This window comes from Chenopodium quinoa, unplaced genomic scaffold (genome assembly GCF_001683475.1).
Source record: "Chenopodium quinoa cultivar QQ74 unplaced genomic scaffold, ASM168347v1, whole genome shotgun sequence".
NCBI lineage: Eukaryota > Viridiplantae > Streptophyta > Magnoliopsida > Caryophyllales > Amaranthaceae > Chenopodium > Chenopodium quinoa.
The window spans coordinates 4,598,864-4,624,025 of record NW_018743292.1 but is presented as its reverse complement, the minus strand read 5'-3'; the positions used below and the strand labels follow the sequence as shown (position 1 = coordinate 4,624,025).

The window sequence follows — 25,162 nt, the reverse complement described above, 5'->3', positions numbered from 1 at the left end:
CCCTCATAACATTTCAATTGATAGCAAAATTCACTACAAAAATAATCATTTGGTCCACAAAAAAATGTTTATACCACATATATTTAAAATGTTATCGAAAGATATAAACTAGCATAACAAACACTAACAGTGCATAAATAAAATTCAAAATACTACTTCCATTTCATATTTCTGTATTTCAAATCTTAGATATTATAAGTATCACGAATAATTCCCATAATTACAAATAACTAGATGGAAGCCCGTGCGATGCACGGTTTTTTCATCTAAGATTTTTAATTATTTGATTTATTGTATTTAATAATTTTAGACAAAATTACAAAAGTTTAATATTTATTTATTTTTTTACTATAATTTATAATGAATTTATTAAATACAAATAAATTGTAAATATGATATTTTTTCAATTATATAAAATATTTAATGTGAAATGATAAATTTTTAATAATTTAAATCCTAAATCATTATTCATTGTTTTACCATATCTTTTATTTCGATAGAATCACCAACCTCGTCCACAACCAACCTACTACATCAATGGATAAATTGAACCGTGAAATGCTAGCCAAACTGAAATTGATATAAATAAATCTTTACATTTATATAAAATAAATCAATATATTTACCAATAAATGAAAAATTGTTGCGATATAAAATCAAATCTATGCATTGGAATTTTTTCATCATCTCCAAAAATAACCAAAGTCATCCATATATTAAGTATACAACATCTAATCGTATGCTATTACATAAACAAATAATTGTTAAGTATCCTAAATAAATACAATGTAACTAATAATTTCAAATATAAATTTAAACATAAGATTTTAGAAATTACCCGAACATTGTTGACCAAAAATAAAACATAAACATAAAATCATTGAGTATCCCAAATTAATACAATGTAAGTAATAATTAAAAATACTAATTTAAACATAGGATTTTAAAAATTAAGCTAAAAATTACCCGGCCATTGATGACCAAAAATTAACACAAAATTACTAACACAAAATTCGCTTGATGGGGTTTTTTATTGATACGAAATTTTGTTTGGTGTCGTATGATGTGTCAATTTATAATGGTAGGTATCACAAATTTTAATTTAATTATAATTAACGAACAATTTGTATTTCTTATCATAAATACTATCAAAATTTATCTTATAATAATAGGTATCAAACTTTATTATAAACGTTTATCATTTAAATAATTTTTAGTATATTTTTTTTGGATTTCTTATGTACGTAGTATTAAATTAATAAATTTATCTTTTCCTATATTTTTACTTTATTTTTTGTCCATTAAAATAATTTAATTCGTGGATTATAATCTACGTGGCATTAAAATTTTAGATATATCAAAACTAATTCGTTACTTTTATCTAGGTGGCGACATAATTTTTTATATCAAAAATAAAATACAAATCTTTCTTCTTATTGGTCGAAATAACTATATTTCTTATGTGGCGCTACAAATGCTCTCAAAAAATGTGTACTTTATTTATATATATATATATTAGATATGTAATATGTATTGGTACTCTATGAAACAGAGGTAATACTAATATACCATCCGCTTATAGTCCAATATATCGGAGATAGATTTATCTTTGCTCGTGTCGTTCTCCCTTAAAAGTCACGTTCTAAAAGTCTCCCTATCTTCTCTCTCCTCTCTCTCCCTGTGCAAACTCCCTCTTCGAAGTTCAAAGCGGCAGTCTTAACAAACTGACGAAAATTGGTACTCAACCCCTATCTCTATGTGCGATTCCATACCACCGACCCCAGATTTCCCGCTCTTTCTCTCTCCTCTGCACATGAGTTCTTGTTAAGAAACCAATCAATCATCCAATTTTTACTGGAGATTGAATGAATCATTGCTGATTAGTGAAGAAGAAGAAGAACAAGATTAAGCAAACAATTTCTCTCTTTTTTGCCTCTTAATTCGGTATGAAATCATTCTAATTGCTTAAAACATCATTCATTCATACTTTATTTTGCTTAATTTATTGTACTCAATTGGGAATTTTTTGAATTTCAGTGATTCATCGCTTGCTTGAACCCTAATTTAGTTGTTTTTGAGGGTTTTTGGGGTTGATTTGTTTTCTTGTAAATTAAAGTGGGAAAACCTTTGCTGAAATCCTAGAAATTTAGATGGAAAAGGATAGGATAATTACTGTATCAGAAGCAGTGCATAAGCTGCAGCTTGCACTTCTTGATGGTATTGAAGATGATGGTCAGCTTTTTGCTGCTGGGTCTCTAATGTCTAGGAGTGATTATGGTGATGTAGTGACTGAGCGTACGATTGCTTATCTATGTGGTTATCCATTGTGCCCGAATTCTTTGCCTGCGGAGCACCCGAAAAAGGGGCAATACCGCATTTCGATTAAGGAGCACCGGGTGTATGATCTTCATGAGACTTATTTGTATTGCTGTTCTAGTTGTTTGATCAATAGCAAGGCGTTTGCGGGGAGTTTAAATGAGGAGAGATGCTCGGCTTTGAACCCGGCTAAGGTTAATGAGATTTTGAGTTTGTTTAAGAATGAGGGTTTGGAAAATGAGGAAGAAGAGAGCAAGGGGGAGAATGGGGACTTGGGGTTGTCAAAACTGATGATTAAGGAGAATGTTGAGACGAAAGGAGGGGAAGTTTCGATGGAGGAGTGGGTTGGTCCGTCAAATGCAATTGAAGGGTATGTTCCACACAGAGATCGTCTCTCCAATTCATCAGGATCAGAAGCTTTTGCAAAAGGTGAGAGGAGATCGTCCTAGCTTTTGCACATTGATTATGTTCTTATTTTCGTGGAAATTGGTTCATGGTTGTGCATTTTAATTGTTCTTTTTGTTGAATGGTTGCACATTTCAGGATCTGAACCAGGTGATGTCAAGTTGAATAAGCACAGTGATGCCATTACAAATGGGTCTGACTTCGAGGTTACTGTTATTAAATCCATTGATGGCACAACTGGTTCTACAGAAGTTCTGAAAAATGACAAGAAGTTTCAGCTCAATCAATCAGAAACAATGGAACCTTTGCTAGGTGATATAAACTTCACCAGTATGATTATAACCAATGATGAGTTTACTGCTCCTAAGAAGTTAGAAGGTGGCTCCAAGCCAGTGCAGTCTGAAGCCAAAAAAGGTAATATTGGCATATGTGGCTTTTAATTTGAATGCTTTATTCATCAATACCATGGATAATCTATTTGAATTTTCCAATAACTCATCTGTGTAAATTAGTTCCATTTAGTCTGAAACGAGCTTGAGTTTACTACAGGCTCAGTAGCAAAGAAGTCTCTCTCGACAAAGGGCAAAGATTCATTTTTTGGCAGTGTAGACTTTACGAGCACCATCATTACCCAAGATGAATACAGTGTCTCCAAATTGCCTTCCAGTCAAGTCAAATCTGATCTGAATCAAATGTCCCGAGAATTCTCTGGAAAACTGGATCTTGGTAATCTAAGTAAGGAGTCTGCTTCTGCTGGGGACAATAATCTACGGAGATCTATGGATTCAGCTTTAATTGGGGCTGGAAATAATTTAGATCAGAATGCAAGTTTAGCCGAAGTTTATTTTCACCAAGATAAGAATGGTTCCACTTCATGTAGCACACATGTAAAAGATGAATCTCATTCTGAGAAAGTTGTTCACTCTAGTTTATCAAAAGGAAAATCTGCTCTTAGAACTTCTGGGGTAAAGAAACTTGCACGCTCTGTAACTTGGGCTGACGAGAAACCCAATGGTCTTTCCATTGGAAATCTCTGTGAGTTTAGAGAATTTAATAATGCAAAAGAAGGTCCAAGTACTTCAAGAAGCGAAGAGGCAGGGGAAGAGGATGATTCCCAGCGATTTGCCTCTGCTGAAGCTTGTGCGATGGCATTGATCCAGGCAGCAGAAGCAGTTGCATCTGGGCAATCTGATGCTGATGATGCTGGTATAATCTGCATTCTGTATGGCTGTTAGTTTGAGAACATTGTTTGTGTGCAAAAGCCTAATTGCACTGATTTTTTTTATATGTTGGTTGTTTGACTTCAGTTTCTGAGGCTGGAATCGTAGTGTTGCCACAGCCAAAAACAGTAGACGAAGGGCAACATTCTGTAAGAGATGATGCATTAGAAAACCTAGCTACTGAAAAGTTGCCTAAGACACCAGGCAACTTGAATCGTGTCTTTGACTCTGATAACTCATGGTTTGATACTTCTCCAGAAGGATTCAGCTTGACAGTAAGTTTTAATAATGTTACAGCCTGTTTGGTAAGTGGTAATAAATGGTGGTAATGAGATTGAATATCTATATTATGGAGTAATTTGTAAGAAAAAATCCAATGTCCATTCTCATGGTAATGCTAGTTCACCCCAAATTATGTAAATTTCTTCACAAATTTTCATTACCATCCATCCATTTGGGGTGGTATTGGGTGGAATTGAACAGTAATGAAGAAAAACGTATGTTTAGGGATAAGGTTGCATTTCTATGTACATATATATCTTTACACTCTATTTCATTTCCACTGTTTTTAACTGGCTACCAAAAGTGCTATTAAGTTTTACTTCAGTAAACATGATCATTTTTATATGCTCCACTAAACATTGTTTGGATCTTCAGTTGTCACCATTTGCCTTGATGTGGGATGCTCTCTTTTCTTGGCTGACATCATCCTCACTGGCTTATATATATGGAAGAGATGAGAGTGTTCATGAAGAGTATATGTTTACAAATGGAAGAGAATATCCCAGCAAAATAGTGCTTCCTGATGGCCGTTCTCCAGAAATCAAGCAAACATTATCTGGTTGTCTTGCACGAGCTTTGCCTGGATTGATTGCTGATCTAAAATTGCCAACACCAGTATCTACTCTGGAACGTGAAGTGGTACTGACCTCTAATTATCCGGGTTTTTTTTTGTAGCTCCTTGTAGCCATGCTTTGGCCATTGAAAACGACATATGTCAATTTCATGACTGTTTAGTTTGTTTGGCATGTCTATTGCTGGATATTGTATTTTGATCTTGAACTCTTGGTTATTAATTGCTTGAGCGACTTCTCTTTCCCTGCCAATCAGTGATTAGTTGTGTTTATGCATTGACTAAGATCATGCTTTTTTAAAATTCTAATGACCACTGCATGATTACTGCTCTGAACTCTTTTTGCTGTCATTCCTTGTATCTACTTTTGTAATGGTGGTTACCAGTTCTAATTTTTGTTGATTGATTTATCCTGTTCTTTGTACTGTCTCCCCCCCCCCCCCCCTTTTTCTCTATTCCCCTTTGTGGTCATTAGCTAATTATATAAAGTGGCTCTGGCTGTTTTTTTTAATACCCTCTTTTCTCATTTTCTTCTTCCTCTTCTCTTTTTTGCAAGAAGTCTATTTGTTCAGTCCTTTGTGCTGTTTCCAAATCTTTGAGGCCGGTGTTCACTAATAAGCTTGTTTGTATGCAGACCTGCTTGCTGGAAACGATGTCTTTTATGGATGCACTTCCTCCACTTAGAATGAAGCAATGGCAAGTAATTGCTCTTCTATTCATTGATGCTCTTTCTGTCTGTAGGATTCCTGGACTATCTGCATACTTGACTAGCAGGAGAATTCTAATCCCCAAGGTAAGATTTTTTGCTTATTAGTTTCTAACTCTTAGTCCATGTCCTCCTTTTGTTTGCACCCTTTGTTCTTTGGTGAAGCTTAGTTGGTAAATATCTCTGCATTTCCAAATAAAGTTAAAAGTCTTTTATTTGGCCATTTTCTGAGTTTGATATTAAATAATCAAATGTCTCATAAATTGTCCTAATGCCCTCTACTTGTGATTAATTGTTTTCCTTTTTTTTTTCCTTTGATTTTTTTGTTCCATTTTAGTATATATGATTGATTGATCCTATTATGCATTCTTTTGCTATGCTTCTCTCTGAATCACTCCATCTTAGTCGATGTTAAATAGCCTATTTCCATGAATTTTAATTTTGTGAAAAGCCAAGTTGAACCAAGGACTAAGGCGATATAATCTAGAATAGTAGTTGTAGATTTTTTGATTGATTATCAATAAGGGATCTAACATAATAGCTGCTTTGCAGTCGCAGGGGCAAAATGATTTAAATCTGACCTACATTAACCCGCTTTAAAGAGGTCGGGAGCTTTGTTATTAGATATTCATATTCTCCAGTGGAGCACTCCATTGAAGATATTTATGTGCTGTGATTACATGAAATCTTTTTACTAGACTCAAAATTGTCCCAAAACTAAGCTGATTACTTCTGGTTTTGAGCATACAGTTGCCAAAAACTTGCCAAACCCAAACAACTTGCTAAGTAATGTGTTGAATTTGACCTTCTATGGGTTGAGGCATCAAAAATTGACTTAATCTAGAAATTAATTATCCGATTGTAATAATTTTGTTAAACATTGCTAAGGAAGCAGGATTAGACTTGGTTTGATAGATATAGTTTTAATAAATGTGTAGAGTAGATCGAAGAAGTCTTTAGTGGGCTTGATGGAGGACAACGTTTTCACGTGTTTTGACCACAAATTGTTTTCTAGCGCTGAATTTAATTGGTTAAAATGTATTTGACTGTAAAAGATAGAATTTGTATGAAAATATTCTAAGTCCGAGGAAATAGTTATGTTACCCATTCCGCCGGGCCAATGTCAACATCAGTGTATGTGGTTTTAGACTTCCGTGTACAGAATACAGTTGGGCTCTCTGTTTGAACCTGGTTAGGGCTGCGCATAAAATCACAAGTGCATGGGCTTTTACGAAGGAGAGAGAAATTAGAAATTACATTGATCTTTGTTTTTTTGAAAGATCTTGATGGTTTTTCAGATCGAGGATTTTATTGAAAACCTTGTATTTACAAATCAAGCCATCAACTAATGAGAGGTTAGGTGGGACTTTTGGTCACCTCACTTGGATAACTCTCACAGTCTCACTGAGGTAGTTTCATTGGCTTTTGATGGCTTGATGGTTGCCAGAAGAGGACATGAGAGATATAATGCATAAATATTGTCCTTTTAAGTTGAAGAAGAATCTGAGTAGAGAGAGAGAGAGAGAGAGAGAGAGAGAGGACCTGCAAGCAGTAAGCAGTTAAAAAGCGAAGTGGGTCACATTAATAGAGTGCAGCTGAATAATTTTTTCATCTCATTTGTATACTGGCTACTGGCTAGGGTTTGAGAACAATAGACTTCAAGCCTTAAAAGTATTGTATCTAACAACCTATTGTTATGTATCAAATTAATGTTGGCACTGAACCTTTGTTCAGCCAGTAATGCTTTGACTTGTAACCAGTAGCTGATGTTAATTCGGGGCTCTCTTAAGTAACTGTTTTGGTATGTTGGTTAGGTGCCTCTGATATGAAGTACATACTGTTGGTTAGATGTGCATGTGGTTGACAAGAACAGTGTTTGAATACTTCTATAGTTCTACGAGAGTATTAGCATGACTTTGCTAGTCGGTTGACAATCTAGACGAGAAATTTGGGGTAATAATGCTAATATTATTGGCAGACTTAAAAGTACAGATGAACAAAGCTAGGTATGGAGATCAATTGTATTAGGGACAGGTACGGGTACAGTATACCATCTCTGAAGTGTGCTTGTTGGCCCTCTTGAATGTGTATAGTTAAGGCGTTGCTAAGGAATTGGGACTAGACGTCTAGACTTGTGTGGAAGTGACAATAAGAAACTTAGTGTTGGACATGGAGATACGGTTGATGGATGTACTGGTTATCATGGTCCTTGAATATGTATAGGGCTTATTGTTGCTAGAATTCCAATTGCATTATATTACTTGAATGTACAGGAGAGAAATTAGTATGAAAACATCCCCATGCCTGAGTGATTAGTTGAAGTACAGTTGGTAAAAAAATTATGTAGTGAAAACCTGCACTGTTGCACACATGCTACAGCATATTTATGAAAGGTCATTTGAGCGATCCTAGCATTTGATACTCTATGATTTAGAGAGAGGAGGGGGGGCGGATGTGTCATCCACAGAGATGTAAAATTATCTCCTCCCTGGTGCAGCTGCTAACATCTTGTTTCAGGGGGTTTTCCATGTGTCAAAACCCACATGCATTGGAGAGTGTCAGGTAGACATGGTGACAAACGAGGTTTAAGTGTAGAATCTGTAGGTTCATTTACTTGCATACAGTTAGACACAAGGTAGTTTTGTTGTGTAATAAGCATTGTTAACAGTTTAGGATGTTAGTGCATTGTTCTTCCATGGTGTAGATTTTACTGATTTCAATGTAAAGTACTTGTTTACTTCACCAAATAGTCCATATTGAAAAACTATAGTCTTCTGTCCAATATGCTTTAATGAAGTGAATGTAGACTCTGAAAGTCGTTAATTTTGTTCGTCTAGTTTTTATGTTGGGATTTCATGGTCTCTGACCTTCTGACCATGTTAGGCCATTGTGGAATGTTGGAGTTTGATTGGCCCAATCCATTGCCAAATTTTCTTATTGGTTATGTCCATGTCATTTGCCTTTGAGCAGAATAGCTAACATTCGAAAATTTCTAAAATTTATTCGGAACTTGTCACCTAGGACATATGAACATGTTTAAAGTTGGCTGCGTTTGGATGTTGCCTCTGTAGGTCTTAAGTGGTGCCCAGATAAGTGCTGAAGAGTACGAGATCATGAAAGATTTTGTGATTCCGCTGGGTCGTGTGCCTCAATTCTCAATGCAGAGTGGTGGTTAATAAACTGTACTTACAACAGCTTCGACATGTATGTTGCTGCCTCCTACCTGCTCACTAGTGCTGATCGACTACATCGTTCCATTGGATTTCTTTTCGTTGCAACAAATTCTTTATGCCTACCATATCCTAAAAAGGGGGATTCTTTCTTTTTTTTTTCCCAGGATGGTATAAATAGTACCTTTTTTTTGGTTTTAAATGCTCCTTGGAGCAACCATATCCCCTAGTCATGTTAATTCCATCCCAGAGATGTGCAAAATCATCTATTCTTAAGGCTTTTCCACTGAACATATAAAAAAAACCAAACATTTATGTATGTCAAGATTTTAAAGATGTCCAAGATTGGATTTTTTTTTTTGCCCAACTCTGAGATGGATTTATCATCCCTTACATTGCGCCTGGGACAGTTTTCGCCAAAGCTATAAGATGTATGATGTAAAAGCTACAGAGTGCTCAGTAATTTTTGTCTTATACAATGCCAAAATTATTTGTATCAGTAAATGTCTGTACAGAACAGTTTGTTAAATTTAAACAAGACCCTTGGTTCTTGAAATTGTGATCAATCAGTTGAAGAGTTGAACTTTGTTACTCCCTTTGCCCCACTAAGATTAAGATTATTGGATACTCCGTATAGGTTAAGCTGGACAATCATACTAGGACAAAGGGAGTTCTCATCTACAGATATGAAGTCTTGATTTTGAATGATAGAATAAGGAAGTACAGCAAGTGGGGCCCATCTGAGTGTATTTTAATAGTGTTATTAGTAAGGGCAATTATAGATGAATATTTGACTATTCAGTAGCAGAACACAGAAGACATGACAGTACAACTCTTTCTATTTGTTGCTTTCCTATTTAAATCTATTAAATTTAACAATAATTTTAGTATGTCATTTTCCTTGATTTCATGATTTTCTCTGTTTTTTTGTTTTCGTCTTATCCACCATTTTTCATCCTCTGAAAAATTTCGTCTTCCTTTTTTTTAGATTTTTTTTTTATGTGGTCTGTATGAAAGATGCATTCTTTTCTTTCGGTAAGAGCAACGTCATGATTGTTACGGAGTAAATTAAATTTAGAAATTTATCGTATTAAAAGTCTTATGTCCATTAAAGTGATTTTACATCACATGAAAACAACTGCCAAATTGTGTAAAAACATTTAAGCAATGTGTGTGGTTTTTGGGCAGATTTTGATAAACTCCGATATTTATCAAACTTTTTATGTTGAAACTCGAAGGATGGCTTGGTCTAGCGGTTGAGTTTATTGTTTCATCTTCGGATATAAATCAATACAAGTAAAATTGGGGTAGGCATGAAGATCAAGAATGCTGGACACACACTCGAGTTAGGGTTGTGTCTAGGTTGCCCTTCGAAATCGTGACATGACATAACGTGTAGCTATTGACCTAGGGCTAGTCAATGTTAAGGCACGCTGTCTTGACAAAAATAGATCGGCCTTTATTTATAGCCTACACTCGAAAATAGTGATAAGCATGTTATTTCGCTTATTTTGACAACAACGCGTAACACACTGCTTGCCATTGAATTCCATCAAGAAGTTCAATTTGTGAGCTACATTTTCCATGTCATTCTAACTAACGCATTGATTCTCATGATAAAAATTAAATGGTTGTTGAATTGAATTGATTTTTAAGTATATTTTCTAATAAAACTGTACTTTGGATGTCCTTTTCAACTAAAAATGTATTTTAAATAATGTGAAAATAAATAAATATATAGGTAGATAATATTGTTCTTGACGTTTGAGGTTGAGCATTAAATCTTGTTGGAATATGTCTGTGGGTGTAGATTAATTGGTCAAATATTATTAAGCAATTATTGGTTAGTTAGCCTTACTACCTTTTTAGTGTCTCCTTCGTTTTAGATTGAGAGAGAGAGAAATTGTCCAAATAAGCCCAACTAGAAGATTCACAGAGTAGGCAGCTGATTCTTTGGACAATTTTTGCATCTTCACCTAAAATTCTACTTTTAATTTATGAGAAACTTTGATTTCATCATTAATTCAGCTCATATAAAATTATTATTTGGAAATTTCTTTCTCATATCTAATTAAACATCACCTAACGAGGAAAGCAAATGCCAATGACCGTATGATACTTTGTGCCGTACGACAATAGGAGATCCGACCAATCGACTATATAATCATAAATCGATATATGTTACATTATTTAAGCTACTTGGATTACATGTGGATATCAATTAGCTTAATTAAAAGTGAATAGCAAGACATTTAATCAAATCTCGTTGTATACTCACTACCTTTTGTGGTTTTAACATTTGTATGACACGATGGATTATAGTGAAAAGAAAACAAGGATTATTATTTTGCAAGAGACTTTACGCAATAGATTGTAAATTGGCTAGACTATATACATAATGGGATAATGAACAAAAAGAAAAAGGAGATTCAAACATCTAGTGTTCTACAATATACTTATCATACATTCATACAATGATAATCCAAAGAAGAGGCCTTCATATTTGATACTGTACTTGGAGCTCTAAAAGTGACAGCAGTAATAATTATTGGTACCACAATCTTCTGAGATCCTAATACTTCTTTAATCACCAAGAAGCTTGTGCATAATCATTACTTCACACTTACCTTGTCCCCCAACCTAAGATAAAGAATGCTTGAAAGCAGGATACCCAAAGCATATACACCTTTCACTAGACTACAAATTTAGTAATGTACAAAATATTTCACTTAACTTCTAAGATCTACTTAACAATCGCAATGTATCACTCTGATGATTTATTACGATGGATCGCTTGTTAAATTTTATTTATTATTATATTTTAATGAATATTATATGATTATTTTTTACTAATATAAAGTATATATATACAGAGTAAATTTCTTAGAGTTTTGTAGATTTTTTTTTAATGTCATTATAAATACTCAGTACGAGCACTATATATATATATATATATATATATATATATATATATATATATATATATATATATATATATATATATATATATAAACACAACAAATTGAGACAACAACTAATTTCCTGTTGCAAATTGGAAACCAATAAATGAATGATAGAAAATTATTTTAGGTTTGTAAATTAAAAATTAAAAATGTGTAAATAATTGGTATTATCATGGATATGAGGAAAGTGGGTGCCCATCTCAATTGTCATCATATTGGCGCCAATCCTTTCCCATCCACACACTGAAAATCTCTGACTTACTAATTTATTTTTTACAATTTCATTTTTAGCACAAATTTTAAATGTTTGAACGGTCCAATAAATAAAAAATAACAATCGACACCCTCAACAATTAACATTAGCCAATCCATTCTGTAGTTATCATTACCGTCCATAAAGCTATTACATTGTTTAGTTTATTCATACAATATTGATACTTAAACAAAATAACTTTAAGAAAAAAAAAACCTTATACAAAATAATGATACAAATAAAGGTTATGTTTTAATATACTCTTAACCTATAATTAATTAATTATTGTAGTCAAATACAAATATACTTTTTTTTTTTTCTTACTCTCTCCATTTTTTAATATTTGTTCCTCTTTTCATTTAGAAAACTTTTACAATATTTAATTCATTTCTCTCAACTAGTGAACCCAACATAAATCATATTTTATTAATTTCATAATCTCTCTCCTTCAATTCTATCAACTAATTTTTCTTTTTACTATTTTTTATTCTTCCACCTACCTCACTACCTCTATATTTTATTACTTTCTCCTATTTCTCCTAAAACTCCGCACATGAAGAAATGTAACAAGTATTTTAAAACGGAGAGAGTATTAAATTAACAAAAAGTAGTAGCTCATATGAAGTAATTTATAAGTGTTCATACTAGACTATTTTACTTCATAAAATTTCCTTATTTTATTTGGTTATTCTATTTTCATGTGAATACAATTTTAAAAACTAAAACATCTATAAAAATAACATGAAGATAAATGTAACAAACTCTCACTCTATAACATTATTTTTATGATACAAACTATATTTATACATACTGCAAATCGGCAATAACTAATAGGCTATTCAACATTAAAATTTTAAGTATCAAAGTAAACCTTAGTGTAAATACTAACTGGTTAAATTTTTTTTTTTTTTTTTTTTTTTTTTTTTTTTTTGACGATATTGATAGAGTTAAGACCAATGTTCAACTTTAAGTAACCATTGTTATTTAGGGCATGTTTGGATTGAGGAAGATGTATTAGTAGAGTAATAAAAGTCAAACTAAGCAAAATAAAAGTGAATATAGGGAAGAAGGAGGTAGTGATGATGTGATTGTAAGGAAAATTACGTAGTAATGGTGTAGTATGAGATAAAGAAAGAGGAATTAATACCCTCATTTTGGGGGTAATAGTTACAATAGGGGGAGGTGTGTAACTATTACCGTCATTATGAGGATAATAATTTCTTCATCTCTCTCTTTTCTTCATGGCACTATTATCTTATTTCATTTGTAAACACCTTGTCTCCTACAACAACACTTCTAATTTCTTATGTATTTTAAATTTGACTTTTATTACCCCCTTAATATATTACCTTCATAGAATTTTGTATACTCCGTACTTGGGAAAAAAAATACAATTAAAAGAAAAAAACAATAAATGAATAAAGAATTCCTTTATCTTTTCAATGTCAATATTTTTATGCTTTCATCTTTGACTGTCACCCAACCCATTACGACACTAACACAGAAAGAAGGACCCAAAAAATAAATAAATTTAAAAATTAAAAAAAATAAAGTAAAATCCGAGGAAAATAACAAAAACACTCAGACAGCCTCTTCATCTTTCTCTCTCCTCCGTATGGATCTGTTCTTCCCTTCTTCTTTCTCTCTCTAATTTTCTCTCTCCTATTATTATTATTATTATTATTATTTTTTGATCCAAACCTCTGTTCCTTTCTTTCTTCTTGGTGAAATCTGCTGTTTTTTGCCTGTAAATTTCGCAATCGATTGGTACTTTGTTTTTCTTTCTTGGGTTCTGCTAATTTGTTGTGATTTTACACAAATTTTGCTGCTTTTTCATCTTTAGTGGGTTTCATTTCTAGGGTTTTGATTTTTTCATGCATCATTTTTTCTTGTTTTGTTGGTTTATTTGGATCTGTCTTATGTTTTTGATGATGTGTTTATTTGGGTTAATCTCTGTGGCTATTATAGACCGTTTATTTGTTAATTTTTTTTGAGAAATTTTTCTTTGTTAAAAAATTGGATAGGAATAAAATGAAGTTTGAGGATTTTGTAAAATTAGGCAATGATTCCACTAAGGTCAAGCTATGAAATTGTAGAAAGTTGCAATCTTTGATGTGGGTTTTTCTTTTCATCATTTGTTTTGCTAAGTTAAGTTTTTTTTTTTTTAATTAATTTTTTTTTAATGTTTTGTTAAAAGCATGCTTGTTAAGCATACTCCAATCCAATAATCACACACACACACAAAAAAATGATTTAGCTTTTCATTGATTACTTTCTTTTGGTTTTAACAGATTGTAATCCATGTTCAAAGATAATTTCAGTAGGACCTTAGTGATGATAAAAAGTAGTCATTTTCTTTTCTTTGTAATTATTAGTTTGGAGAATGCTTAACAAGCATGATTTTGAGCTGCATATATGTAAAGTCACTTGAGAAGCTGCTAACATGCTATTATTACATTTATGTAGTGAAAAATAGAGAATGATTTTACTGGTCGTAGTGAGAGTATAAGAATGATCTGAAGCTCGAACTTGGTATTTGATGCTTGAATTCACCCTTTTTTGTTGTTGTGGTGCTGGTGTGTGTGTTTATGGGTGCGTATGTGTGTCTGTTGTAGCTTAATTGTTATGCATATTTTGATGATTCTAATGTGAACAGATTTCGGCGATTATTAGGGGTTTTTTTTTTATCTTATCTGTAATGTTTCTGAGGTGCATTTATTTATAATCTAATGGAGAAATGGATAGTGGCGATGTATTGTTAAGCTAATTGTGGTTTTGTCTTGTATTGGTAGATGAATGAGTGATTGAGTTGAGTTAACGAACGTTGTGAGCAAGTATGGCTTCAGTAGGTGTTGCACCTACTACTGGTATCAGAGACTCTAGTGGTCATGGTGTTGATAAGCTTCCCGAGGAAATGAATGACATGAAAATTAGAGATGATAAGGTGAATGATTGATTCTTTTCTTTAGCGTTTTTTTGTTTGTTCTCTTGTTTGTTATTAGTAACTGATAAGTGTTTTTGTGATTTAGGATATGGAACCAACAGTTGTTGATGGCAATGGCACCGAGACCGGGCACATAATAGTGACAACAATCGGCGGGAAGAATGGCCAGCCAAAGCAGGTAGAGTGCTATGTTTCAATGCCAATAAATATTTTTGTATGTCACAAATCGAACATTTAGAAATTAGCTGCTCATCTATTGTCTTTCTATTGGCTCATTTCAGACTATTAGCTACATGGCAGAGCGTGTTGTTGGACATGGTTCTTTTGGGGTTGTTTTTCAGGTAGACTTTTCATCCTCGTGACATATGAGATACTGTTGACTGTCTCTTGTCCATGTAATTGGTTTGCTAATTTGTGCTCTTATACTCGTGTAGGCAAAGTGCTTAGAAACAGGGGAAACTGTGGCTATAAAAAAGGTTCTTCAGGACAAGAGGTACAAAAATCGTGAGTTGCAGACAATGCGTCTTCTTGACCACCCAAATGTCGTGTCTTTGAAACATTGTTTCTTTTCAACAACGGATAAGGACGAACTTTACCTTAATTTGGTGCTTGAGTATGTTCCGGAAACTGTCCATCGAGTGATCAAGCACTACAATAAAATGAACCAGAGGATGCCTCTGATTTATGTTAAACTATACACTTACCAGGTACTGAATTTAAATGCAAACTTGTAACTATGTTTATCTTTATCCGCATTGTTTCTTCTGTTTTTACTCAATGCTAATTCTTTGGACTTTGCAAAATTCTTTGATGATTGCAGATTTTCAGAGCCTTGTCATACATTCATCGCTCTATTGGTGTTTGTCATCGTGATATTAAGCCTCAAAATCTCCTGGTAAGTTTGCAAGCAATGGAAAATTTGTTTTTTGTTTAGTTTTCTGAGCTGTTAGCACTATTGTCTTTACTTTATGTACACCACACCCTGATTATGGACATGCACATCTATACACTCGACATTTTCATTACATGGTTGCATTCCTGCTTGTCTATAGCCTATGAATTGGATACTTCTGTCAGTGGTTCTTACTGGCTTTATTTGTAATTGTATGTAGGTAAATCCTCATACGCACCAGCTGAAGCTTTGTGACTTTGGAAGTGCAAAAGTTCTGGTATGTGGGTAAATTTGTTTTTAGTCATCACATTACTTCAGATGTATGTTACCTTTGTGTTATGCCATCTAATTACCATCTCCTCACCTGCAGATAAAAGGCGAGCCTAATATATCTTATATCTGCTCTAGATACTATAGAGCACCAGAGCTAATATTCGGAGCAACAGAATACACTACAGCTATTGACGTCTGGTCTGCTGGCTGTGTGCTTGCAGAACTGCTTCTTGGACAGGTAGCTTGATACTCTTGCAAGTTTTCTGCCATTTTTACTTAATGGTTGGCACCTTCTATGTGTATGTATATTTATAATCTGTTTTATATTATTTTTCAGCCTCTATTTCCTGGCGAGAGTGGAGTTGATCAGCTTGTTGAGATTATAAAGGTATAGACAAACTCTTATGGTCACCTTACAGGGTGGCTTCCCTTGTCATGTTGACTATGGCGTTTAAAGTTTTTGTTGTATCTTGGCTTGCCAAATGTGTCAGTTTTTGTTGTTTCTTGGCTTGCCAAATGTGTCAGTTTTTGTTGTTTCTTGGCTTGCCAAATGTGTCAGTCTTGGAACTTGGTAGTCATTTCCTCTGTGGTGCTTCTTGAATGTCTATTGACAATGCCTGCCGAAAACTTTCTCAGGTGTTGGGCACTCCAACGAGAGAGGAAATCAAATGTATGAATCCCAACTACACGGAATTCAAATTTCCCCAAATCAAAGCTCATCCATGGCACAAGGTTGAATTCAAGACCAAATTTTGGATCTTCTCTTTTTCCTTTTTTTTATTTTATATTTTTTTGGTTAATTGATTTAATGCTGATTTTTTTTTTTGCACCAGATATTTCACAAACGAATGCCTCCTGAGGCTGTTGATTTGGTTTCTAGGCTCCTACAGTATTCTCCTAATCTCCGATGTTCAGCTGTAAGTGCTATATATAAAAACTTTGTACTCGTACGTTAATTCATTCATTGGCATTATCCTTCCTGCATCAGTAGTATTCTCCTGCAGGTCATGCCTTTGTTTGAGTGAGCTGTTGTAAAATTTATTAAAATTGATGTTATATTCCCTTTTTTTTTACTGTGTTGCTTTCTGTTATTCTATGTTTATTTACAAGTCTTGGCACATTACTTAGTAAACGTGTGTTTATTTAGTTTCTGAATTCTTTTAAAGCTTGTTCATACCTCAATCACCAATTAGCATCTTAATCCCTCTCTATCAGTGACTATGTGGTTCTGGTATTCTAATGTGGTTTTTTTTTGTCTTCAATTTTAGCTGGATGCCTTGACTCATCCCTTCTTTGATGAGCTAAGAGACCCAAACACCCGCTTGCCAAATGGTCGCTTTCTTCCCCCGTTGTTTAACTTCAAGCCTCATGGTAAGAATTGATCAAAGGAAAGACTATGTTGTTGTGCCACTACTCCATCTAAGATTTGAGTTGACTTTTTCTCTTTTTCGCAACACTGAACAGAGTTGAAAGGAGTGCCAGCAGAAACAGTTGTCCGATTGATCCCCGAGCATGCAAGGAAGCAATGTCCATTTCTTGGATTGTGAAATCAAATTTGATGAGATAATGAAGAGCAGAGGAAATCATTATTATTATGGAAGATGTGGTTTCGTAGTCTGAGTATCTGTTCCTTTTTACTCCTATTATATATTTTCTGGTGCCCCCTTCTGTGTTAGTATCTTTTTTCCCCCTTACACCCTACGTTGTAAAAGCAGCTTTTAGAGAGAGAAATGAACAATTGCAAGTCCTGCACAAGACCTGAATATGGCTGTCTTTTTTACTATGGTTATATTTCTAACTGGTTGTAATTTATCACTGAAAGTAACAGCCAACTTTAATCTGAAGTGTATGTTGTGATATAGAATTATAGCCCAATGGTTGCGACTCACTTTTTTTGTCATTCGTAATATAATTAACAAATGACTTGGTAAGAAGCTTGGATGTATGAGAAATCAATTGATACTCAACAAATAAGAAGGCACTGCTTGTGTAGTATTTTAATGTCAAATAAGGTTTATTAACTTAAACAATGTTGTATAGAGTATAGACCCTCTCTATTTTTCCTTGGTGTATAAAAGTTGATCATTGATGTTCTTGAGCATTTTTCGCTCAGAAATCGGGAGGGTATTCGGCAACAAACTAGGGAGAACCAAAGGTTACTAATCGCATCTACTTTGGACTGATTTTTACTTGAAACTTGAAATTGGTGGGTGAGTTCAGAATTAGTTCATGCCTGAAGGCCAAATCTTATCAATGTAAATATTGAAAAATCGCATATGCCTTGAATGGTGAATTAGTTAGACAACAATATTATACCTGTGATGTAACTTCAAAAGTCCTGGTGCAAGATAAATACAGAGTATGTGACATATGACACTAAAATATTAACGAAGTAATACGGAGTACTATTTCTTAAATTTAGATGTGCTTAAAATGAAATTTTTTGCTAGAAGTTTACAATTCACAGTTTCCCTCTGCTTATAAACCTATTTCAACTTTCGAAGACTCCATTGAAAAATAATACTGTACATAATACTTTATAATTAAGAATATATGGTAAAGTTGCAATTTAAAACCAACCCGAAATATAAACCATAGTAATTTAAGTTCAGAGACTCTTGTAAGAACCTATTAGTAATTGTGAAGTACATTCAGACTTAGCTCATATGAAACAGATTCAACATAATATATCTCTCATCACATACACCAGCAGTATACTACAATCGAAGTGAAGCCCATAGCCATTACAAATCTACAATCTAACTATGAAGAGATAAAATACAATTAATTCGCGAAGAACAAGGAAAATGAACATGTATGCTGTCCACCAAGAGAAGCAAGAGAAAGTGAGCAAGTTCCATATTTTTAGCCACTGAGCCAGCAATTTTTTTCTGATCTGTATCAATCAGAGAACTAACCAGTTCTAATCTCTTTATTTCTTCCACCTGTAGAGCATCAAAAATCAGGATGTTTCTATCTTTTTCTGTAACAATAAATAAGTGTTTCCAAATCCAACAGTCTATGCTTTGTGTGATAGAACCAGAAACTAAATCAGCTAAATATCCAGCAAAATTTAATCAAGCACGATAAGTTTCCAAAATCATTGAGCCATTTTTCATAAGCTAAGGATCAAAAAAATAATTTGAAGACCAGCATGTCTGGTAAGAATGGTAACAAATGAAGTTGCTAACAGGCCGACATCAGCTTAAGGACAAGCTAGCCTAAGATCACAGACATGCAGCAGAGTTGAAATTCAAATTTGGAACGTGAAACAGGAAAAAAAAATTCATACCATTCACAGATGGTTTTGCGTTTTCAGACCACAATGGAGGAACATCTCTCTATAGCATCAACAGTAAATTTGATATCCACGGTCTAAACTCTCCAATCGTAGGAAACTTATAATTCATTTGATAAACTTTTGAAGCAAGCCCTAGAAAGTATCACTCGAGTTATTGGAAGACAAGAGGTCAACAAATAAAGAAAGTGTGTGCTTCAGCTTCAAATCCTTTGCTAACCATAAGATCACGATAGTATAATGCCTTGGAAAAGTCATTATTGAGAATATATCCTCTGATGAGCGTATTGTAGGTAATAGCATCGGGTAAACAACTATCTTTCTCCATTTTACTCAAAACATCAACAGCTTCATTCATTAACCCCTTCTTGCAAAAGCCCTTAACTAATATGTTGTATGTTCTAAAACTAGGCTGCAGACCCTTTGACACAAGATCAGAGAAGAATTTTGCTGCATCTTCAAGTTTCCCAGCCTCACACAAGCTGTCCATTAGGATATTGTAAGTGACAGTAGTAGGCTTGATACCTTTATCCTCCATATCTTCAAGTAATGCCACTGCCTCACCCAGCCGTGCACTTTTGCACAGGCCATCAAGCAATGAATTATATGTGACAACATTAGGAGTATCTCCGTGAGCTTGCATATCCATGAACAACTGGCGTGCAAGTGTAAGTCTACTGGCTTTACACAAGCCATCAATAAGGGTGTTGTAGGTTACAACATTCGGTGGTATCCCTTTCTCAATCATATCTTCTAATATAGTAAGAGCTTTATCAATGTTTTTGAGTTTGACATATCCATTGATCATAGTATTCAAACTTACAACATTAGGCTCACAACCATTCTGGGCCATGATATCAAGTAGCTTTTCTGCATCTTCCATCTGACCACGCAAACAATAACCATCAAGTAAAGCATTGTAAGTAATGATGTCAGGAGCTACACCTTTGTCAGTCATGAGTCTTAAAATCAACCAACGTGTTGTAAAAGCATTCAAGCATTACCATCTTTACAAAACATGTCAACCAACGTGTTGTAGGTCGCAACATTAGGTGCTGTATTGCTCTTTAACATCTCAGTCAATACACCCTTAGCCTCTTCCCTGCATCCAGAATTGTAAAAGCCTCGAATTAAGGAGTTATAAGTGACAACATTAGGTTGAATGCCATCGGTTTTCATAGCGGAGAACAGGTCCATAGCTTGTTGTAATAACCTGTCCTTACAGAGACTATCAATAATAGTGTTATATATGACAAGACCAGGCTTACAATGAGCAGCAGACTGCATTTTCTTAAGCAAAGTGAGAGCACTGGCATTGTCGCCAATACTACAAAGGCCTTTGAAAATAGCACCATATGTAACAATAGTGGGTTGGAAACCCAACTTCAGAATCTTATTCAGCAGCTGAGTAGCTAGGGGGAGCTTACCACAGTGGACATAGCCGTTAATTAAGGTGTTAAAGATAACACAATCAGGGGGATAACCAAGTTTAAGCCTTTTGCCGAGAAGAGAAAACCCGATATCGATACCGCCCAAATGGCAGTAAGAATTGGCAAGAATACCAATAGAATGCATATCAGGTCGAACACCCAGTAATTCAAGGTGCCTGGAAAGAGAGATAATGGTGGAATGAGGATGAAGCCATTTCAATTTGGAAATGGCAGTGAAGAGCTGATTGAAAACGATAACAGAAGGAAGAGGACGCAAAGAAGTCAATTGATGGAAGAGAGATTGTGGAAGTTTAAGATCGGAAAACCCTAATTTGCATTGTTCTCTAACAGAATTGAGAATTAAATTACGGTCATCAATTGCAACAATTCTTTCACTGGAAAAATGGCAACAATTTCGAAAATGAAAAGGAAAGGAGGAAGAAATTATGGGAAAAAGAGAGGTACCGCCATTAAAACGCAGAGCTTGAAACTTCATCTTTGAGTTTTCGTCTCAGCAATGAAGCAGAGTGAAGATGTTGCTGCTACTACTTGCCTAATTCTGTAATTCCCAAATTCTCGGGGAAGAAAGATGGAAATTGAAGGTTGACACTGACAATGTTCTGGGAAAGCCTTCAACATACAATGTATTCCATAAAACTTTGAACGAAGTATATGGAAAACTAATTTGCAGTATTTAACTAGTTATAAATTTTGTAAAATGCTTTCTTTTTTTTTTTTTTTTTTTGTGTGTGTGTGTGAAAGGTTATCGTAAAATCTCAAACATAAATTTTAAAGGTAAATTTAACGAGAATAATCCAATCTTTGCTCGATTCTCCCAAAATAATCCAACCTTTCGATTATTCTTGAATAATACAACCTTTAGGGGGTATTATATTTTAACGAACCTAAATGACCGGTTACCTAAAGATCGGGTAATTTTAATTTTTTTCCCTTTTTTTTAAAGCCCACCAGTCTTTTATCTCTCTTCCCCCATGACCACTTCTTTCTCTCTCTTCCTCCATGACTACCTCTCTTCCCCTTCTATGACCACCTTTCTTCCTCCTTCATCAAGATAATCAAACACAAACTTCTTCCTATCAACCAAACTAGAGGGTGACACTTCGCGAAACCACTAACCTTACCCCCACCCATACCCTGAAACCCCAACCCCACCTACCCAACGCCGAAATCCCAGCCCTAACCCCACCTACCCAATGCGGCGCGCAATCGTGAGTTGGTTGTTTGTTGAGGGTGTGGGTTGGTTGATGGTGGTGCAGAGGTGGGATAGTGGGTTGGGGTTTGTGCGTTGGTTGATTTTCGTCACGGGAACACAGAAGGTGGGACAGTGGGAATTTCTGGGTTGGTTGATGGTGGTGCGGAGGTGGAACGGTGGGGTGTTACTACGGATTTTGGTGATGGTAAATCGACAGTGGGGCATTGGTGGTGCATGATGTAGTGCTGTGGGGTTGTGGCGATGCGGATGATGGTGGATTGACGGTGGGGTTGATAGTGGGAAGCTAAGGGTGGTTGGAGGTTTGTGGTGGCTAAAGGTGTTGGTGGTGGTGCTGGATAGAGGTATTGTTATTGGTGGGTAAGTTAAAAGGGAGGTGAAGTGGTAATGAAGGGAAAGGAGAAGGAGAGAGATAAAGGGATGGTGGTGGTTGGTGGGTCTGGTGACTAATGACTATGGTGGTAATGGGGAAGGGGGAGAAAGAAGAAGAAGATGATGGTGGGGTATTTTTTTAAAAAATTTTTTTAACAACTCAAAATTAAAAATAAAAGGTAAATTATTAAAAAAAAAAAAAGCAAAAAACTAATCATGAGGTGCCACGTCAGCATTCTAACCGGTTGTAATGGTCAGTGACCTGTAAGGGTTGTGAGAAAAAGGGGTACAAAGGTTGGATTAATGAGAAGTAATCAAAAGGTGGGATTAATATGGGAGAGCGGACAAAAGGTTGGATTATTCCTGTTAAATTTTCCAATTTAAAATACAAACAGAGGTAGTATGGGCTATTTGAACTCTACAGTCCCTCGTGTAGGGTGCAGTTCTTTTTCTCTCGTCTAGGGTTTAGTGCTGTGGGGTTTTCCAATCAATTTCTTCCAAATTTTGCCTTGTTTTTTCCACAATCTGATCTCACCGAGGGTTCTGTCATGCTTGCTGATTATGGATGACAATCTAATGAAGGAATGGGAGCGTTTGAAGTTGACTGATGAGGAGAATTTTGTGTTTGGACAATCGAATGTTGCTTCGATCGGGGAGGGGTCGAACTAAAAAATTGCCCTGTCTTTGGTGGGAAAATTACTCACTAGGAAACCTTTTAATGTTGAAGCCATGAAACGGGTGCTAAAGAATTTGTGGCGAATTGATGAGAACATTGCGATCCGTAACGTGAATACAAACCTGTTTATTTTTCAATTCTTCAATATTGAAGATAGGAGAAAGGTGCTGGAGGGTAGGCCATGGGTTTTTGACAATCAAGTTCTGCTATTGAAGGAGATTTGTGTCGATGAACAACCTTCGGATGTTGTATTTGATTCATGTCGTTTCTGGATTAGGCTTATTGATGTACCTTTTGGTATGCGTTCGATTCAGTTTGCTCATGATATTAGGGACTGTATTGGAGAATGCGTGGAGGTAGATGAGTCTGATCCTCTCTGTTAGGAGGAATATATGAGGGTTAAAGTAATGGTGGATATCACTAAGCCTCTCTATAGGGGAATGAAAGTTGTTGTGGAGTCTGGAAGTACCAAATGGGTAGGGTTTAAGTACGAGAGACTTGGGGATTTTTGCTATTATTATGGTCGAATTGGTCACACAGATAAGGATTGTGAACACCCAATAATAACTCGCAACCGTCTCATCCTTGATGACTGCATAACCAATCAGAAAGTTATGGTTCGTTGGAGCCATCCCAATCATCTCAACCAGTGGGAACTTGTACTTGTTTGTCTTGTATGTTGAATCGATCAAAATCACGGATGGCCAAGACTTGATCATATCAGCACAATCAGGATGCACAAGGAATAAATGAGTCACCTCCGATGTCTCTTCATCAGAATTAAACCTGAACATGTAACCACGTGCTTGTGCCTGGTGTAGAAGCTGCTGAATAGGGTTCCTTCCCTCTGACCGTTCAAACCTCAGTTTCTGTCTGACGTTGAAGATGTGTCTTCGGTTTGGCTGGTCTTCAGGAAATTTCTCTAACACAAATGCTAATATTTTAGCAAGCTTCACTTGAGCATCACTCATTTTTTTGACAACTAGTTTTGCAGCAGGACTTAGGCTGCTTAATTGTCGATGACCCACTTCATATACTATCATCTCATGGTTGTGATACCCCCATTTAGAGTAACCCTTCACTTCCCAACCGTAACGACTTTGGTGTTGCCGAACCTTTACTCTGAACTCACACCCACAACCTTTCCGCTTTGTATCAAACCGAATTGCTGTACGCAAATTTCGTTCCTCCCTTTTGCAATAATGGTCGCATCTCAAAATGCAATCCATTCTACCACCCCGCTGAGATTTATGAGATGCGACTGCTAAACAAAAACCAGATCTAATTGCAACCTGTTTTGCCCAATCAATCGCTTGTTGAACATCTTCGAAGGGACCATCATGTACAAAAATCCCACTGTAATCAACACCGTCTCCACCAAAATCCTACAACAATTAAATAATTTTAAATACATAGAATTATATAAAGATTAAATTAATACATTTAACACAAAATTAACACATAAGTAATTTCTAAAATTTTTATTTGTAAATTTCATTTCTATATTTAACGCATAATACATTTAATTTCTAAATTTACACAAAATTAACAAATAATTATGTATAAAAGTATTCGTACATATACAAAATTAACACATAATTATGTATAAAAGTATTCATACAAATACAAAATTAAAACATAATTTTAAATTTTTTTATTGAAATTATGAACACATATTTAATTTACACATACAAAATTAAACAATAATTTTATTAATACATATTTAAAACATAATTTCAAATTAAAACATAATTTTATGGTTTTTTTTTTTTTGAAATTATTAACACATATTTAATTTCAAATTTATCAAAGTTAAAAAACCACAAAAAAAAAACTTTTAAATTTTTTTTTTCGAAATGTAGCGGTGGCGGCGGTCAGGCCATCCGCCGGCCAGCATTTTGTAACTTCAAAATGCAAGGTACCTCACTTTCCGACGACGATAACGGCTCTTCGATGTCCCTCGCCTCTCCGGCATCCCTCGACAATCCAGTCCGGCTCCACATTTTTCGAGAGAGAATAACGTTTTAATAAAAGTTAGAAAAAGACAAAAGTGTCAAACTAAAAATAATTATGGGCTTTATGTAGAAATTTGTGGGTCATGTTTAAACACTCACGTCAAGGGTCACTAAATGAAAAACCATTAACCATCTTTTTATTATT

At 34.8% G+C, this 25,162-nt stretch overlaps 2 protein-coding genes and 1 pseudogene across 5 annotated transcripts; 2 read left to right on the top strand and 1 right to left on the bottom strand.

Annotated features, from left to right (window-relative positions):
* The first annotated feature begins 1,631 nt into the window (after positions 1-1,631).
* Positions 1,632-9,226, top strand: LOC110736550 (putative RNA polymerase II subunit B1 CTD phosphatase RPAP2 homolog). 2 transcript variants are annotated; one of them, XM_021916792.1, is made up of 8 exons: positions 1,632-1,944; positions 2,038-2,745; positions 2,860-3,135; positions 3,271-3,927; positions 4,029-4,216; positions 4,599-4,862; positions 5,429-5,587; positions 8,572-9,226. In XM_021916792.1, exons 2-8 carry the CDS (start codon positions 2,151-2,153, stop codon positions 8,674-8,676), a joined length of 2,244 nt encoding a protein of 747 aa, XP_021772484.1. In that variant the 5' UTR covers positions 1,632-1,944; positions 2,038-2,150; the 3' UTR covers positions 8,677-9,226. The 2 variants fall into 2 exon arrangements, with proteins under 2 accessions (XP_021772484.1, XP_021772483.1); XM_021916791.1 differs by having other exon boundaries at positions 1,632-2,745.
* A 4,135-nt stretch (positions 9,227-13,361) lies between these two features.
* On the top strand, positions 13,362-17,892 carry LOC110736549 (shaggy-related protein kinase alpha). 3 transcript variants are annotated; one of them, XM_021916790.1, is made up of 13 exons: positions 13,362-13,499; positions 14,679-14,830; positions 14,916-15,008; positions 15,112-15,171; positions 15,265-15,537; positions 15,651-15,725; positions 15,943-15,999; positions 16,093-16,233; positions 16,333-16,383; positions 16,632-16,727; positions 16,829-16,912; positions 17,264-17,366; positions 17,460-17,892. In XM_021916790.1, the coding sequence occupies exons 2-13, from the start codon at positions 14,723-14,725 to the stop codon at positions 17,540-17,542; spliced, it is 1,224 nt and encodes a 407-aa protein (XP_021772482.1). In that variant the 5' UTR covers positions 13,362-13,499; positions 14,679-14,722; the 3' UTR covers positions 17,543-17,892. The 3 variants fall into 3 exon arrangements, with proteins under 3 accessions (XP_021772482.1, XP_021772481.1, XP_021772480.1); XM_021916789.1 differs by lacking the exon at positions 13,362-13,499 and adding an exon at positions 13,502-13,633; XM_021916788.1 differs by lacking the exon at positions 13,362-13,499 and adding an exon at positions 13,506-13,653.
* A 686-nt stretch (positions 17,893-18,578) lies between these two features.
* On the bottom strand, positions 18,579-23,111 carry LOC110736545 (annotated as a pseudogene).
* Between the last annotated feature and the right edge of the window lie 2,051 nt (positions 23,112-25,162).